Source organism: Akebia trifoliata, chromosome 15, assembly GCF_017979445.1.
Source record: "Akebia trifoliata isolate Shusen 1 chromosome 15, ASM1797944v1, whole genome shotgun sequence".
Classification (NCBI taxonomy): Eukaryota; Viridiplantae; Streptophyta; class Magnoliopsida; order Ranunculales; family Lardizabalaceae; genus Akebia; species Akebia trifoliata.
This window is the reverse complement of record NC_141389.1, coordinates 3,564,623-3,579,513: the sequence shown is the minus strand read 5'-3', so window position 1 is coordinate 3,579,513 and position 14,891 is coordinate 3,564,623. Positions and strand designations below refer to the sequence as shown.

Here is a 14,891-nt window from a genome sequence, read left to right as displayed (position 1 = left end):
TGTGAGAATCGCAGTAAACACTTTGTGTCATTGCAGCATTTTCCAACATTTTATTGTTGATAAGGGAGCGCCACCTTGAACAAAGAGACGTGCCTCAAATAATGCCACGTATTAAAAAGTGTGATTCACGTTTTGCCTTTTGAAGAATTAATAATTAATATAAATATATTAGAATATCCTCCCTGTTTACAAACTCGATGACATAACCCTTGACTTTGGTCTTCTCTCATAGGTAACCTTATTTCCAACCTGGAACAAATCTTTTTCTTTCCTCTCTCTCTCTCTCTCTCTCTCTCAAAATCTGGTATTTTTATGATCCTTCTTAAAATAAGAAAGAAAGTTAAAATTTATTATTTAATTTTAATTTTAATTAATTTAGAAATACACATGTTCCAAGACCTATATCCTATATAAAAGAATCGTGATGAATGCATACGAGTTGATGTGACAAGGTGTGAAAGTCATGCACTACGACACCTAGAATTAGGTGCAATTTGTCTCAAAGTTACCTAGGAGCATCCATGTATATTTATGTAAGTCTCACATATAAAGTCATATTAGTCTCGTGTCAAGATATATCTATTAGTTTAGTGGTATTTTTGTAATAAAAGAATATGACCGACCTCTATTTTTGACATTTCCTTCTGAAAATCTAGAAAATCTTCGACCTACATCCATATTGACTTTGAATCCTCACCCAAACTACGTGACGTCCCGTGTGTAGTAGATTACTAATTGTTAGTAATATATCTTATTTGTTTTTGTAATGTGTTATTTCGTGTAATTACATACTATATTAATAAAATTGCATTCAGACTTTATCTCATATTGTTTCCGTTCTTTTGTATTGCTAACTACGTTTTGTGTGTGTGAGCTATTTTGACAGATTTACTTGCATACTATCATTGTAAACGTCGCACGACCTCGTTTCGAAAGAATACAACCGTGACACAATGATATAGAGTCATAAATCTTTTTCAACGGGACACGTAAGAAAAACGATGTGCGATTATGTACCTTTGCCACGTTAGCTGCTTACCCAACCACCTCCTACAACGTGTGCATACATTATTACTCTAAATAAAATCTCATTCCAATTCTTATCAGGCAGATAAGGTATTATAAAAAAAATATATAAGGGGTTAATTGGATATTGTATTTTCTTGGTGACACATTCATAAATATCTTCAAAATAATTCAGCTACTGTGGGTTGGCCTTATTAATTCGTGGGGTGATTTTATAAATACCCCTCCTTTACTTCTGCAAAAACCAAACCGTGTTTCTCTGTCACCACAGTCCATCTCCATCTCCATCTCCATCTCCATCTGAACTCTTCGAAGGAAAAAAAAAAACCAATATGGCAGGTTACCCACCACAAGGACCACCACAAGGATACGGCTACGGTGCGCCACCAGTGGCGCAACCATACAACCCATCAGCGTACGGTGCGCCACCACAACAACAACAACAACAACCACCATACGGACAAGCCCCTCCACCTGGTGGTTCTCCCTATGGTGCGGTATCGGCACCTTACGCACCATCATCACACTCCTCTGCACCAGGAGAGAAACCCCAAAAACACAAATACGAAACCGGTTCAAACCCACAACATGGACAGGGAGGTTATCCTACTGCCGGTTCAGCACCGTATGGGAGTCCATTTGCTTCTTTGGTTCCTTCAGCGTTCCCACCAGGGACGGATCCGAGTATTGTGGCTTGTTTTCAGATCGCGGATCAAGATGGGAGCGGCTTTATAGATGATAAAGAGTTGCAGAGGGCTTTATCTTCTTATAATCAGAGTTTTAGTCTCAGAACTGTTCATCTTCTCATGTACCACTTCACCAATTCCAACACCAGAAAGATCGGTAATTTTTTTTTCTTTTTTTTTAAGCCCTATTTAGATTTTTTGGGGAAGATTAAAGTGCGCATGTTAGCATAGGCTAACGTGCTCTTGATCTTGCTTCTTCTTTTTTAGGGTTTGGGTATTTGGTTGGTGTGCACGTTAGCGAAATATGCAGAGATAGTCTAATTTGCACTGGTTGTTACGATACCGAAATTAGAACTGAAGATACGCATAAGGAATTTACGTTAGGGCGGTGGAAGGGGAAATGAGGTGTGTACGTTAGCGGAATATGTAGCGATAGTCTAATTTGCGCTGGTGATAACGATACCAAAATTAGTGCTGAAGAGGCGCTCAATGAATTCCAGTGGTAGTCTTAATTAAGGGGTGAGTCTAACGTGAGCCGCACGATCTTATGGGATTAGGAAAGTTAGGAAACTCTCAGGCGCATGTTAGCAACTCCCAGTCCTGTCTGGTGATCATTTACCGCTTTTATATTTTGTCAGAGTTGTGCACATCATGGGTTGGCAATCTCACACGAAGTTAGTGGGTTTGGGTCAAGTCTGATTGGGTTTGGGTCATAATAGTGTTAACCCGTCTAACATGATTATTAAATGGGTTGGATGGGTTCTGGTCGCCAACCCGCCTAACCCGTTTAATTATTCTGTCGTTAACGTGTAATTTTAAATATATTAACAATTACTTAAGAATTTATAAATTAATAATTTTTTTTCCTAAAATTTTCTAGAATTTTTCATAATTTTTTTTAAATCAAATTCTATAAGATATAATAAATGGAGTTTTAAGATATTTTTAAATTAATAAATGATTAAGCTTTAGTTTGGGAAAGAAAAAACACATTTCCTAATAAGTTATTTATTTATATGTATATTTTTTTCCTCCATTCTTTTCATTAAAATCTAGAGGTATGTAGTGTTTGATTTCTAATATTGACAAAATGTATGAGGCAAAATGACCCTTAGTAAGATTTAAGATCTTACCAAGTAAGACTAGTATATCTAATGTGATAATGAAATACGCTTTACTTAGCCAATAATAATAATAAATAATAATAATAATATTGAAAAACACTTTCCTTATGTTTTCTGACCACATCACCTTATGGCATCTAAAACATGATTTGATGCCATATGGTTGTACAGGAAAATATTCTACGAATTTTGGAAATTTTTTTCAAAAGAAAGTTATTTTTCACCATTGAACTTAGTTTACGGTTGTGTGATTTTATTTTTAATAATGATATTTTATTTTTGGTGGTGGAAATGAAACTTATTTTTTTCAATAAAGATTAGAATTTTATTACATAGGTTATATATGGGTTTGGTCAGGTATACCTATTTATAAATGGGCTGGGTTTGGGTTTGGTAAATTTTCAAAATACCCCTACCTCAACCCGACCCATTGCCACCCCTAATCATGGGGACATTTCTGTCGCAGAAGTGAGTAGGAACCACAGATATTTTATCCTATTTTTTATGTTTGACGAAAATGGATAATTCATTCAATAATGATTGATGGATAGTCTAGTACTCTAGTCAACTTTCCATCCCTTATAACTGCGTTGCTTTTATTTCTTACAACTTTATGATCAAATTATACTAAATGACCTCATTTTGCACTTACCTGACATGGAGGTGTGTACGAATCATAGATCTTTTGCATTGAGATACATGTGAAAAGCATCTATGTTTCTGTGCGCACCTCCACGTCAGGAAAGTGTGAAATGAGGTGAAAAGAATTTTATTGTATAATGTAGGACTGCCAATGGATCGGGTCTGAATTAGATTTGACGGGTTTTTTATTGGATCTCCATATTAGATCCAAATCTGATTTGATAACAATTGGATTGTTTAGATCAAATCCAATTTTTTGATATACAAAAGTACAAATAAACTTCTTATATTTAAGCAAAATATATAATATAATTTACATACTTTAAAAAAATTATTATAATGTAATTTGCATGCATTGGACCTATTCTATTGGATTGGATCATGGTTGATCCACAAATGATCTGGCAGTCCTAATTTATTCCATTATTTGGTATTAGTAGATGGATCACAAAAATTAGAATTTATGCAAGATTAAATTTCTTATATTTTTTACTTTGAAAAAATTATTTTAAAATTTTTAGATAGATGATCTAATTCTATAACACGTGTTACCCTTTAATATATTGTAAGGGCTTTTTGGTAATTTAAAAGAAAATATTATCTATAGTGATTTTGAGTATAATATAAGAGGATATTTTGTAATTTTAGTAAATTAACTTATGTGGTTATAGGAATCTAGGGATTGTAATTTTAGTCATTTAGGCAAAAATCACCCTTCACCACTCTCTGACTTATTTAAAAAGTCGTGATTAAATCATAATTTTTACATTCACCGATTTAATCACTACTTTTTCAATAAGACACAATATTTTGTAAATTTTATGATTAAATCACGAACTTCATGATTAGATCATGATCTTTACGATTAAATCAGATTATTTATTTTTTAAATGACTTTGATGCACTAATAAGAGGATATGACCTTGATGAAGATGATTGTAACCATTTTACCGATAAAGCCAGGGGCGGAGCTAGTAAGGAGCTGGTGGGGGCAATTGCCCCCAGAGAACTTTGAGACACCCCTATATTTTCAACTAATTACACGCCCCATTTGTCCCCACTCCCTCACCTCTCTCCCCATTTGCCCCCACACACTCACCTCCCTCTAATTTTTGTTGATGACATTGCCTCTTGACCGGGCCTTCTCATATACTAATTGGAAATGACCTAAACAACCTTTTCTTCAACTTCTAACCAATAACCTCTGAATTTCTCCCTAAAACCATTCATCTTCAAGTTCTTCAACTATACAACTAACCATAGTTTGCCCCACTATAAGAAAATCCTGGCTCCCCCCCTCCCCCGGATAAAGCATAATATAATGATGATGAGGCAAATAAGGATGACATTGATTTTGATAGGTATAATATAAACCTTGAATATGTTTTAGAACTATACTCAATATAGTGTTTAGTGAGTTATTATTGTAAGTTAATATGAGGTTGATGATATAATGTGATAACACCACCTGTTAGAAATAATTACATAACCCTAAACCCTAGCTCGATTTTTTCCTGATCTATATCTATTTTTTTTCCGATTTTTTTTTTTCCATGTCGACTTATTCTCGAACCCTGACTTGGTGACTATGTGGTAATTATAAATGTGGGGCATTTGTGGTCTTTTGAATTTTGTTCTCGAACACTTCTTAGAGCAACTCCAACGCAATACCCATACCTCTATCAATGCCCTCCCAACTGTTGTTTTGGGTAGTGGAGTCCAAAAATAGTGTCTCCAACCCAAGACCCATCCCTCAGCATTTTTTGGGTCTTGATATTTTCAATGCCAAAAAAAGATACTCTCACTTGGTTACCCATCCTTTTTGGAGGGAAAAAAATTCAGGCAGTTATGTGGAAAATAAGTCAATTTCAGAAAATTTTAGATCTGAATTGAATTAAAAAATTATTAAACTATTTATAGGTAGCACAGTTGGAGTGCATGTCATACTATGACCAGATGATCCAACCATTGAGTTTTTGTTCCTTTTAGTTTTATGTTTTGATTTTATGATTTTGGCTAAAAGATATTCTAATTTCCCCATATTTGGTCTTCATCTTGTAATTTCAGAAAAAAATATTTTCAATGTGAAAATATTTTGAGAAAACTACATGCTGCAAATCAAATAAAGCATTAAAAATGTTTCTCTTTCCAAGTAAAATGTTGTTTGTTACTAATTTACTTTATTTTATTTTTTTTCTTTTAATTACAAAAAACCACAGGACCCAAGGAGTTCACTTCATTATTTTACAGTCTGCAGAATTGGAGGGTACGTCCAAGAATTATTGACTTGTGTTCTTACATAATTTTTTTTGTTCGTGGTCGGGATTTATGATTATAATATCTTGCAGTCAATATTTGAGAGGTTCGATAGGGATCGGAGTGGGAAAATTGACTCCTTGGAATTGCGAGAAGCACTTATGAGCCTTGGATTTGCCGTCTCTCCAGTTATCTTGGATTTGCTTGTCTCCAAATTTGATAAAACCGGTGGTAAAAGCAAGGCCATTGAATATGATAACTTCATCGAGTATGTTTCAATTTCCAATCTTACATTTTCATTTCGGAAAGTAATATTGGCAGTGCACATCATCAGCATTTCTCAGATATTTAAGACATTCTAATACTAATTCCAACAAACACTACAATCGAATGATAATACTCACTAACATGGTTTAAAATATTGTAATGTATCGACTGATACATATCAGTATCGGTAGAAACCGATATGAAACATTGAATGTATTGGTTTGTATCAATTGATATCCTATTGATTTTTTCATTAACAAAAACATTCAATCAATACGATATTTTAAACCTTGCTCACAATCATAGGAAAAATGAACAATTTATGTAGAAAATAAAAAGTATATATAAATAGGGTAGCGTTCAGGGACAACCCTAGGGAGAAAAAATTTGTCTTATATGGCTTAAAAGTTTTGGATTGGGCTTTTTTTTTCTTTTCTTTTGTGAGGATGATCTCTATGGTGTGAGGAGATCATTCTCACAAAAAATCAGCCCAATCCGAAACTTCTAACCCCTTCAAAAGTGGTTTACAAACTAACGGTATAAAGTCGACTGTCCACAATTTAAAACCACTTTTGATGAAGTTAAAATTTTCAAATTGTGCGGGTTTTTTGTGAGGATGATCTCCTCACCATAGAGATCGTCCTCACAAAAAATTAGCTAAATCCAAAACTTTTAAGTCATATAGGAAAAATTTTGTCTCGCAACGTTGTCTCCCAGCATTGTTCCTTGAACAGGACCTAAATAAATAAATAAATATATATATATATATATATATTTGAGAATTTCATTGAGGGTTGGATACTGAACGGTGTCCCATTCCTATAATAAAGGTAAGGTGTCTACATGGTATGTTTTTGTTGGAGTTTAAAACACCTAGGTCTCTTAACCAAGCTGTGCACGCTGCCCAATGTGTTTAAACTCTAATAAAACATGTCACATAGACACCTAACGTTGTTATAGGAAGTAGGAACGTGACAACGTTCTGGATCACGACTCTTTCATTGATGGTACATTAGGCATTTAATGTCAGGCTAGTTTTGCTATTCCATCATTTATTTTTATTTTTTGGTTCTATACTTATTTTGTTTTTTGTTCTTGGTCATGTAGATGCTGCCTCACAGTTAAGGTAATTATTATTCTTTTAGGTTTCACTTCAATTTTAATAGCTTAATTTACATTTTATTTACTTTTTTTTTATATATACATAATTCGTGTAGGGACTCACTGAAAAATTCAAGGAGAAGGATACCATGTACTCTGGATCGGCAACTTTCACTTACGAGACTTTCATGTTGACCGTCTTGCCCTTCCTTATTGCATAGGATCTAAAAAGTGTGATACACTTTGTTGCACCCTTTTATGTTTGATCATGATCATTTTTCTTTAGGACGGACTCTATGTTTGTTAGATAACTTGTGCTTGATGTACTTTAGGGGTTTTTATTTGTGTTTCTTCACCTTAGCATAACAAATATGTTTAATAATATTTTGTTACATCAATGTAACTATGGTCACTGTACCCCTCTGAGTTATGTATGGTTCTTTTTAAGTGGAATGAGATCACATTAGTGTGTTTTTTTTTCTAAATTTATCAATCACTTTGGAGTTTAGAGAGCTTCAAATGTTTCTAGGATTCCAATGCCCCTTTAACAAGAACATTAACAGAGATTTGTGTTTAATTTGTACATTGGCAGATTATTTTGAATTTCTTTTAGATTTGTTTCTTTGATTTTAGGTGGATGTCCCATGGAAGGTTGCTGTTCGAGCTGAATCCTTTTTTTCGAAATGATTTCAGGTACAATCCCCTTTTCATCTTATTGTAAAGAAGAGCATATAAAAATGTTTTCTATATGTGATCCTTGATGGGTTTGTTTTCTTTTCTTTCTTTTTCTTTTTCCAAGGACTTTGTTTTAAGGTGGGGAGTCTTTGTGCTTCTCATATATATATGGGGAGCACTTGAAGGCCTTAAAGAGGGCCTAACAATTTTCAATATATGATTTAGAAGTTTCGGAATGAGCTGATTTTTTTTTTTTTTTTTTTTTGTGAGGATTAACTCTATAGTGAGGAAATCACTCTCACAAAAAATCAGTCCAATCTGAAACTTCTAACCCAAGTTTACAAGTTGAAGCACTGTCAATTATTTGTAAACTGTTTTCCATGGGATTGTTAGAAGTTTCAAAATGGGTCGAGGTTTTTTAGGATGATGTTCTCACCATCAATCATCCTCACGAAAAATCAATCCATTCTGAAATTTCTAAACCATATATTGAAAAAAGATTGGCTCTCTTTAGGACAAGTGTTCGGATGCCCTAAAGAGAGCCAAACATTTTCAAAATAGGTGAAGAGATCATCCTCACAAAAATCAGTTCATTCCGAAACTTCTAACCCTAATTTACAAGTTGAAGAATCGTGGAGCGTTTGATTTTTGTAAATCACTTTTGATGGGGTTAAGAGTATAGCAATGGAGATCATCCTCACAAAAAATCAGTCTAGTCCAAAACTTCTAACCCATACATTGGCACAATGTTTGGCTCTATTTAGGGCCTCCGAACACCACCCTATATATACTGGTGAATCCCATGCCTATGCCACAGGATCATTTCATGCATATGTAAGGTTGGCCCCCTCGATTGTCTTTTGTCTATTGTACCATACAACCAAACCGAAGAGCGGGGAATGATCGATTTTCATTTTAAACATTTGGGCAATTATAGTGTTTTCTAGGGAAGGTGATTCACATTCAGAGTTGGTCGTGGAATTTGTCGGATAGATGTGAAATTCATATCAAAGACAACATTGGTTATTTGAGCCTTGAAAGCCAATTGATATCTCTATAAAGTTATTTTTTTTCTTCCCTAGTTCAAATTATTTTGCTACAATAGGTGATATATATCTAAGAAACAATCAAAACATGATATAAGAAAGGTAATATGAGGTGAGCCTTAATTTTTATGTGAATGTGAAGCTAAGCAGAACCTCCATTTGTTGTCCTTGGAGTGTACATCCATACTGTTCTTCCTTTTGGCTGTTGAAGAGGCCTTGCATTTATTTCACAATGCTGAAAGATCAAACCAAACCAAAGCAAAATTGATTAGTTCAACCAAGTAAAATATATGTTTGTGCCAGACCCTATTATGCCCGATTAATGCTGACCATCTGATTTAATCAGCTACTTTTAGATGGTTGAAAATAAACTAATCTGATGGTCATGGTAGCACATCAATTGTAAGAAAAAAATTAAAATTTAAAAAAAAAAAAAATCCCAATTCGGTCAGATACATACATCATGAACAGCATCTCTTAATGCTCTCACTTGCTCCTTTGAAGCTGTCCTTACCTAACAGAGGAAAGCAACTTTAAAGTACATATATTGGAATAATGGGTAACAAGAGAGAGAGAGAGAGAGAGAGAGAGAGAGAGACCTTCTTGATAATGGTCCATATAACACCTTCTGTGCATGGTGGGACAGTAAGAGAGCCTATATATCTGTAGTACTTTCTGCTACCAAACTTAATATTTCCAGGATTAAGGACTCCCACATCTATCTCTTCTGCTCCAATTTCATTTATGTTGGGTATTATCTACAAACAAAATACATTTACTGTTGGTTATATACATTTTAATTTTAATAAAATCAAGTATAAATAGTTTTATATTTTATTATTACTATTTTTTTCTCTTTCTACTTTTTATTAAAAACAAAAATGATGAATATGCACACGGTTTTGATATCTGACTGATGTGACAGGGGCAGTGTATCCCAATAAAAAAAGATTTATGGTTCTGTGCCCCTTGTCACGTCAGTTGACTATCCAACCGTGTGCATTCATCACAACTCTTTTATTAATGGTAAAGTACAATGTGTACTCTTGGAGAGAAGTTTTTTTTTTTTTTTTTTTCCTCGGGAGGGAAATTTTACACCGAGTCAACTCAATAACACACACATGTGCACGCCAAGTCAACACAAGGGGGAAAATTCTACATCGAGTCAACTCAATAACAAATACACACACCAAGTCGAGTCGGTGAGGTGTCTTTGATAAAATTCTATCCTTTTATTATTAATAATTATTATTTTTACCATTTGGTCTTACATAATTGTTGTTAACGTATCATTAATGTTAATTAAGGTATTAAAAATCAACTACTCGTTTGACCTTAGGGGAAAGTGTTTCTCTGACGAATATCTAAGTCTATTATACTTTCTGTGTTGTAAAAAAAATTCTCGCTTAATGCCTTTTGTTTTCATCTTTGATTATCATTGGTTGTTCAATTCCTATCTAAGGTGAAATAGACAAAAGATTTATTAGTTGACATTGGGCCGCTGTATCATGGGGGACGACGTGTCATATTCTGCTTGCACTACTCCAATTTTACAGAAGTTCGAAATATCTTTAAAGAAAACGACTGAGTCTGTGCCTTGGTTCAATTCAACTATTTGCACATCGTAAGTCAGATTACAATATTGTATTATTCTCAATTTCTAAGATTGTAGAACAGGTAACATCGATAGTAATTAGATTTATTTCTACTAATATTTCATCTGCAAAATAACATATATTTTTTTTTTAAGTACTTGGATTAATTCCAAAGAATTAGGTTAGTGGGTGTATATAACTTGGTATAATATGTTTACACATATGTATGTATGTATGTATCAGGGTGCAACTTGATTCGATTTGAGGTCAAATTGGAACCAAACTGACATAGGTCAATTCCACTAAATAAGAACTAGAACCGAACCAATTTTAATTAGAACCAAACCAACCAAAATCGAATTAAAGTTGTTTTGATTCGATTCGATTCTACGGATTGTTAATATTCTATAAATTGTAAGTAATATTTTTTAATGAAAAAACAAACATAAAATTTCATAAATAAATCACAAATCTATTCATAAAAAGTTTTTAGTTTATTCATAAAAGATCACTAATCTATCTCCTTACTCCTAACATATTTCATAATAATTATTATATACATATATATTTATTTATTGCATCGGGATTCGGTTTGGGTTTGATTCGGTTCTGTACAAGTTTGATCCGAGAATTGAATCAAATTAATCGATTCTTCATTTTCATAATATGGAACCGAATTACAACTTATTCCAAACTGAACCAAACCACTCCAAAACTATCGATTTGATCCGATTTGAATCTCGATTTGAACCGGAGCAAGTTGCAACCCTAATATGTATGTAAGTTCATGCTAGAAAAGTTGGGAAAAAAAAAAGAAGTAAAACTACCTTTGTAAGGAAAGGATCTGGTCTGCCATATTTGTAGGTAATTCCAACAACAGCTATCTTTCCATGATAGCTTTCATGAACCATGTGAAGCTCCAACTCATGCCTGCATGATTAAATATACAAATCAATCAATCAATCAATCAAAATGACTAAACTATCAAAAGTAGCAAGGAATCAATGAAGAAAAAATTAGAGGAAATTTCTAAAACAGTGATTTATTTTCTAGAAATTATTGAGTCAGACAAGTTTTTTCAATATTTACTAAATTGACCACATACCCACTTTCATAATTTTTGAGAGTATTTTAAAAACACCCCCTGTAAAATTGATGATATTAAGTTTACACCCTTAACCGTAAGTCATTGTTACTGGTAATATTTTGATTTTTTTTCCTTTTCAAAATGCTCTTTAAATACTTCAATTACTAAATCAAAAGTTGGAAAATATCAAATTTTCACGGTTATAAATCATGAAGAAAAAATAATGTTGACTTTCAGTCAAGGGGGGTAAATCTATTCTTACATTTTGTAAGGGATAAGCCTAATATCACCAATTGTATAGGGGATGTTTCTAAAATACCTTCTTTTTTTTAAAAAATTGGTTACCTTACAATGTGATTAATTTACCTTTACACCCTTGAGTTGAGTGCAGGTTAACATGAAGATTAAATTAATAAATAGCATATGTGACTATACATACAACTGTTTTTGTAAAAAAGATAATTACAAAATTGGGTATTTGGCTGTTTTCATAAATAAATAAATATATGACTGATTTAGTAATTTTTGCAAAATATTTGGCCATTTTTTATTAGTAAAATGCATTTTACACATACCTTGATCCATTGAAGGTGTGCTCAGAGGGAGAGTGCCAATGACTCTGTTTTAGGCTATAATCAGTACCATTTATGTTAATAGTTCCAGCATCTCCTTTCCATTTCACCTGATCAATAAACACACATTTCCACTAAATAATTTAGAAAAATTTATATTTATTAATATTTTAAAAAAATGAATATTTTATTTATTGAATATAACATTAAATAGAATTATCCCGACTAACTTAGTTGGTAAAGTCTTTAAGTGATGATATCATAGATCTAAGTTCAAATCTCCTTACCATGAAGTTTCTGAACACATTAAAAACAGATTTACCGATCTAAATTACACTTTGATCCCTGTAGTTTGGAGTAATTTCATGTTGATCCCCTAACATTTTGATAATTGCACTTACCTCCCCTTTACTAACGGTGTTAAAATTCATATGTTATTACTTTTTTACCCTCTCATTCTTTCATTTTTATTACAAAAATAACAAATAAAAATAAAATCTCAAAACCATAATTAAAATGCCCATTCACTCTTACACATGAATCCTTTTTTTTTCACAAGGATATTTTTTTTCAAAAAAAATAATATTTTAAAAAAGGTAAAATGATCTTTTTATAAAAAATAAAAATCATTTTTTAACAGTTTGAGATAACTATTAGGGAGGTAAGTGCAATTGTCAAATCACAAGGGGTGAAAGTATAATTTATCCAAAATAAATTGAACCGTGATAAATCCACACCGCAAAACATACACAGTTGACATGGCAAGGGCACAAAACCATAGATCTTTTTCTTCGGGATACACAAGGACAAGATCAACGGTTCTATGCCCTTGTCACGTACTGACTGCGTATGTTTTGTCACGTGCATTTATTATTAATCAAATAAATTTATAAAACTATGATTAATTCATAAAGTTCGTGATTTTTTTTTTCAAAATTTTAAAAATTATTTCAATTGAAAGAGACGCGAATTAATCAAATCAAGACCTTTATTGAAAAAAAAAAACTATAGAGAACTTGTGACTATGATGAGTAATAATTACTTACCATGATATCATGTCCCCTATTTTTCACTGTAGCAGGAGATAGTTTGTAGTCCCTTTTTAATTTTCCCATGTTGGGCATAACTTGCACTCCATGGTGGAGAATATCAATAGGAGACTGCATATCTCCATTCTCACAAACTTTCCAATATGGATTTATCTCACCCCATTTATCTGGTCCATTGTTTCTCCCTCTCAAATAAACAAATTCATGCTCATCTTCTGTTCTTCTGTTTTTTTTTTTTTTTTGAAAAAAATTCAGACATTCATGGAGGACCCATTTCAGTAATTAAAAATAAAGTAAAATAGATGTCAATAACATTAAAGAAACATTCATGAAGACCCATTTCAATCATTGAAAATAGGGTATTTTAGAAATACCACCCTGTTAAATTGGTGATATTGTTTTTTTTTTTTTGGGTTATTTTCAGACATTCATGAAAGACCCATTTTAGTAACTAAAAATAAAGAAAAATAGATGTCAATAACACTAAAGAAACATTTATGAAGATCCATTTCAATCATTAAAAATAGGGTATTTTAGAAATAGTACCCTGTTAAATTGGTGATATCAGCTTTTTTTTTTTTTTTTTTTTTTTTTGACATTCATGAAGGACCCATTTTAGTAATTAAAAATAAAGTAAAATAGATGTCAATAACATTAAAGAAGCATTTATGAAGATCCATTTCAATCATTAAAAATTAGGTATTTTAGAAATACCCCCCTGTTAAATTGGTGATATTAGTTTTTTTTTTTTTTTTTGGTTATTTTCAGACATTCATGAAGAGCCCATTTCAATAATTAAAAATAAAATAAATGTAAACTACATCAAAGAAACATTCATGAAGACCCATTTCAATAATTAAAAATAGGATGTTTTAGAAATACCACCTTGTTAAATTGGTGATATTAGGTTTACCCCTTTGACTGAAAGTCAATGTTGCTTTTTCTTGATGATTTACCCATGAAAGATTTTTTTTTTTTTTTCCAAAATTTAATAATTTAAATAATTGAAGAGCATTTAAAAAAAATTACCATTAAATTATCAAGAAAACGCAAACCTAATCTTCCATTTTGCAAGGGTATAAATCTAATATCACCAATTTAACAGGGGGGTATTTTAAAATACCCTAAAAATAAAATAAAAACCCATAAAGAACTAAAAAATTACACAAATGGGTACTCATCTGATTATTATTTGATATAAAATGGATTAGCCCACAGGGCCAAAAACCAGTTGGACATGGTTTAGATCAAGATACCAAGCTCAGATACAATCACTAAAGAGGAAATAGATCAAGATTTGAACAAATAAAATCTAGATAAAACATGAAAATTTTCATTTTTTTTTTGTTTCTCTTAAGATATGAATGAAGATGGGCAAACCATTTATGTAAGAACAAACAGAAAATGATGGGGTATAATAGATGAGCAAAAGATGATTCAAATAAAATGAAACCCATCTCAAAAAATTAAAAAAATTTAATGGGTAGAAAGAAAAAAAAAAAATTGGTTGAAAGTAGCCAAGGATTTTACCAAAAATGGTAGAAAAATAAATGTTAACATATGATGTTATAGTAAGAGGAGATTACCAAAATGAGATTGAGAAGATTTGCAGAGTGGAAGTAGAGATGATAGAGAGAAAATGGTGAGGAAGAGAAGGAAAAAAAGATTGGTGTTGGTGTTGTTGGACATTGTGGTGTTGTTTCTGATTTTCTGATCTCTGCTGGCTGGCTTTAAGTAAGCAGAAGACCAATAGTAGAACTGTGGA

At 32.3% G+C, this 14,891-nt stretch overlaps 2 protein-coding genes across 2 annotated transcripts in view; one reads left to right on the top strand and one right to left on the bottom strand.

The window, feature by feature from the left end:
* The first annotated feature begins 1,221 nt into the window (after positions 1–1,221).
* On the top strand, positions 1,222–7,572 carry LOC147383965 (putative calcium-binding protein CML49). Its single transcript, XM_086424812.1, has 5 exons — positions 1,222–1,869; positions 5,698–5,744; positions 5,827–6,002; positions 7,109–7,127; positions 7,219–7,572. Exons 1-5 carry the CDS (start codon positions 1,359–1,361, stop codon positions 7,321–7,323), a joined length of 858 nt encoding a protein of 285 aa, XP_086280938.1. The 5' UTR covers positions 1,222–1,358; the 3' UTR covers positions 7,324–7,572.
* A 1,322-nt stretch (positions 7,573–8,894) lies between these two features.
* Positions 8,895–14,891, bottom strand: part of LOC147383964 (alpha carbonic anhydrase 4-like) — a 6,235-nt gene continuing 238 nt past the window's right edge. Inside the window, exons 2-7 of the mRNA XM_086426239.1 lie at positions 13,124–13,349; positions 12,081–12,187; positions 11,246–11,348; positions 9,423–9,581; positions 9,284–9,337; positions 8,895–9,058 (exon numbers count right to left, since the gene is read on the bottom strand). Coding sequence (XP_086282365.1) covers positions 8,966–9,058; positions 9,284–9,337; positions 9,423–9,581; positions 11,246–11,348; positions 12,081–12,187; positions 13,124–13,349 — 742 coding nt within the window. The 3' untranslated portion in view covers positions 8,895–8,965. The remainder of the gene's footprint in view (positions 9,059–9,283; positions 9,338–9,422; positions 9,582–11,245; positions 11,349–12,080; positions 12,188–13,123; positions 13,350–14,891) is intronic.

Bases quoted from the DNA above. Each gene is read 5' to 3' on its own strand.
- LOC147383965 (XM_086424812.1), top strand. From the start codon at position 1,359: ATGGCAGGTTACCCACCACAAGGACCACCACAAGGATACGGCTACGGT. The intron at 1,870-5,697 runs GTAATTTTTTTT...AAAAAACCACAG, and splicing joins TTCCAACACCAGAAAGATCG to GACCCAAGGAGTTCACTTCA. The intron at 5,745-5,826 runs GTACGTCCAAGA...AATATCTTGCAG, and splicing joins ACAGTCTGCAGAATTGGAGG to TCAATATTTGAGAGGTTCGA.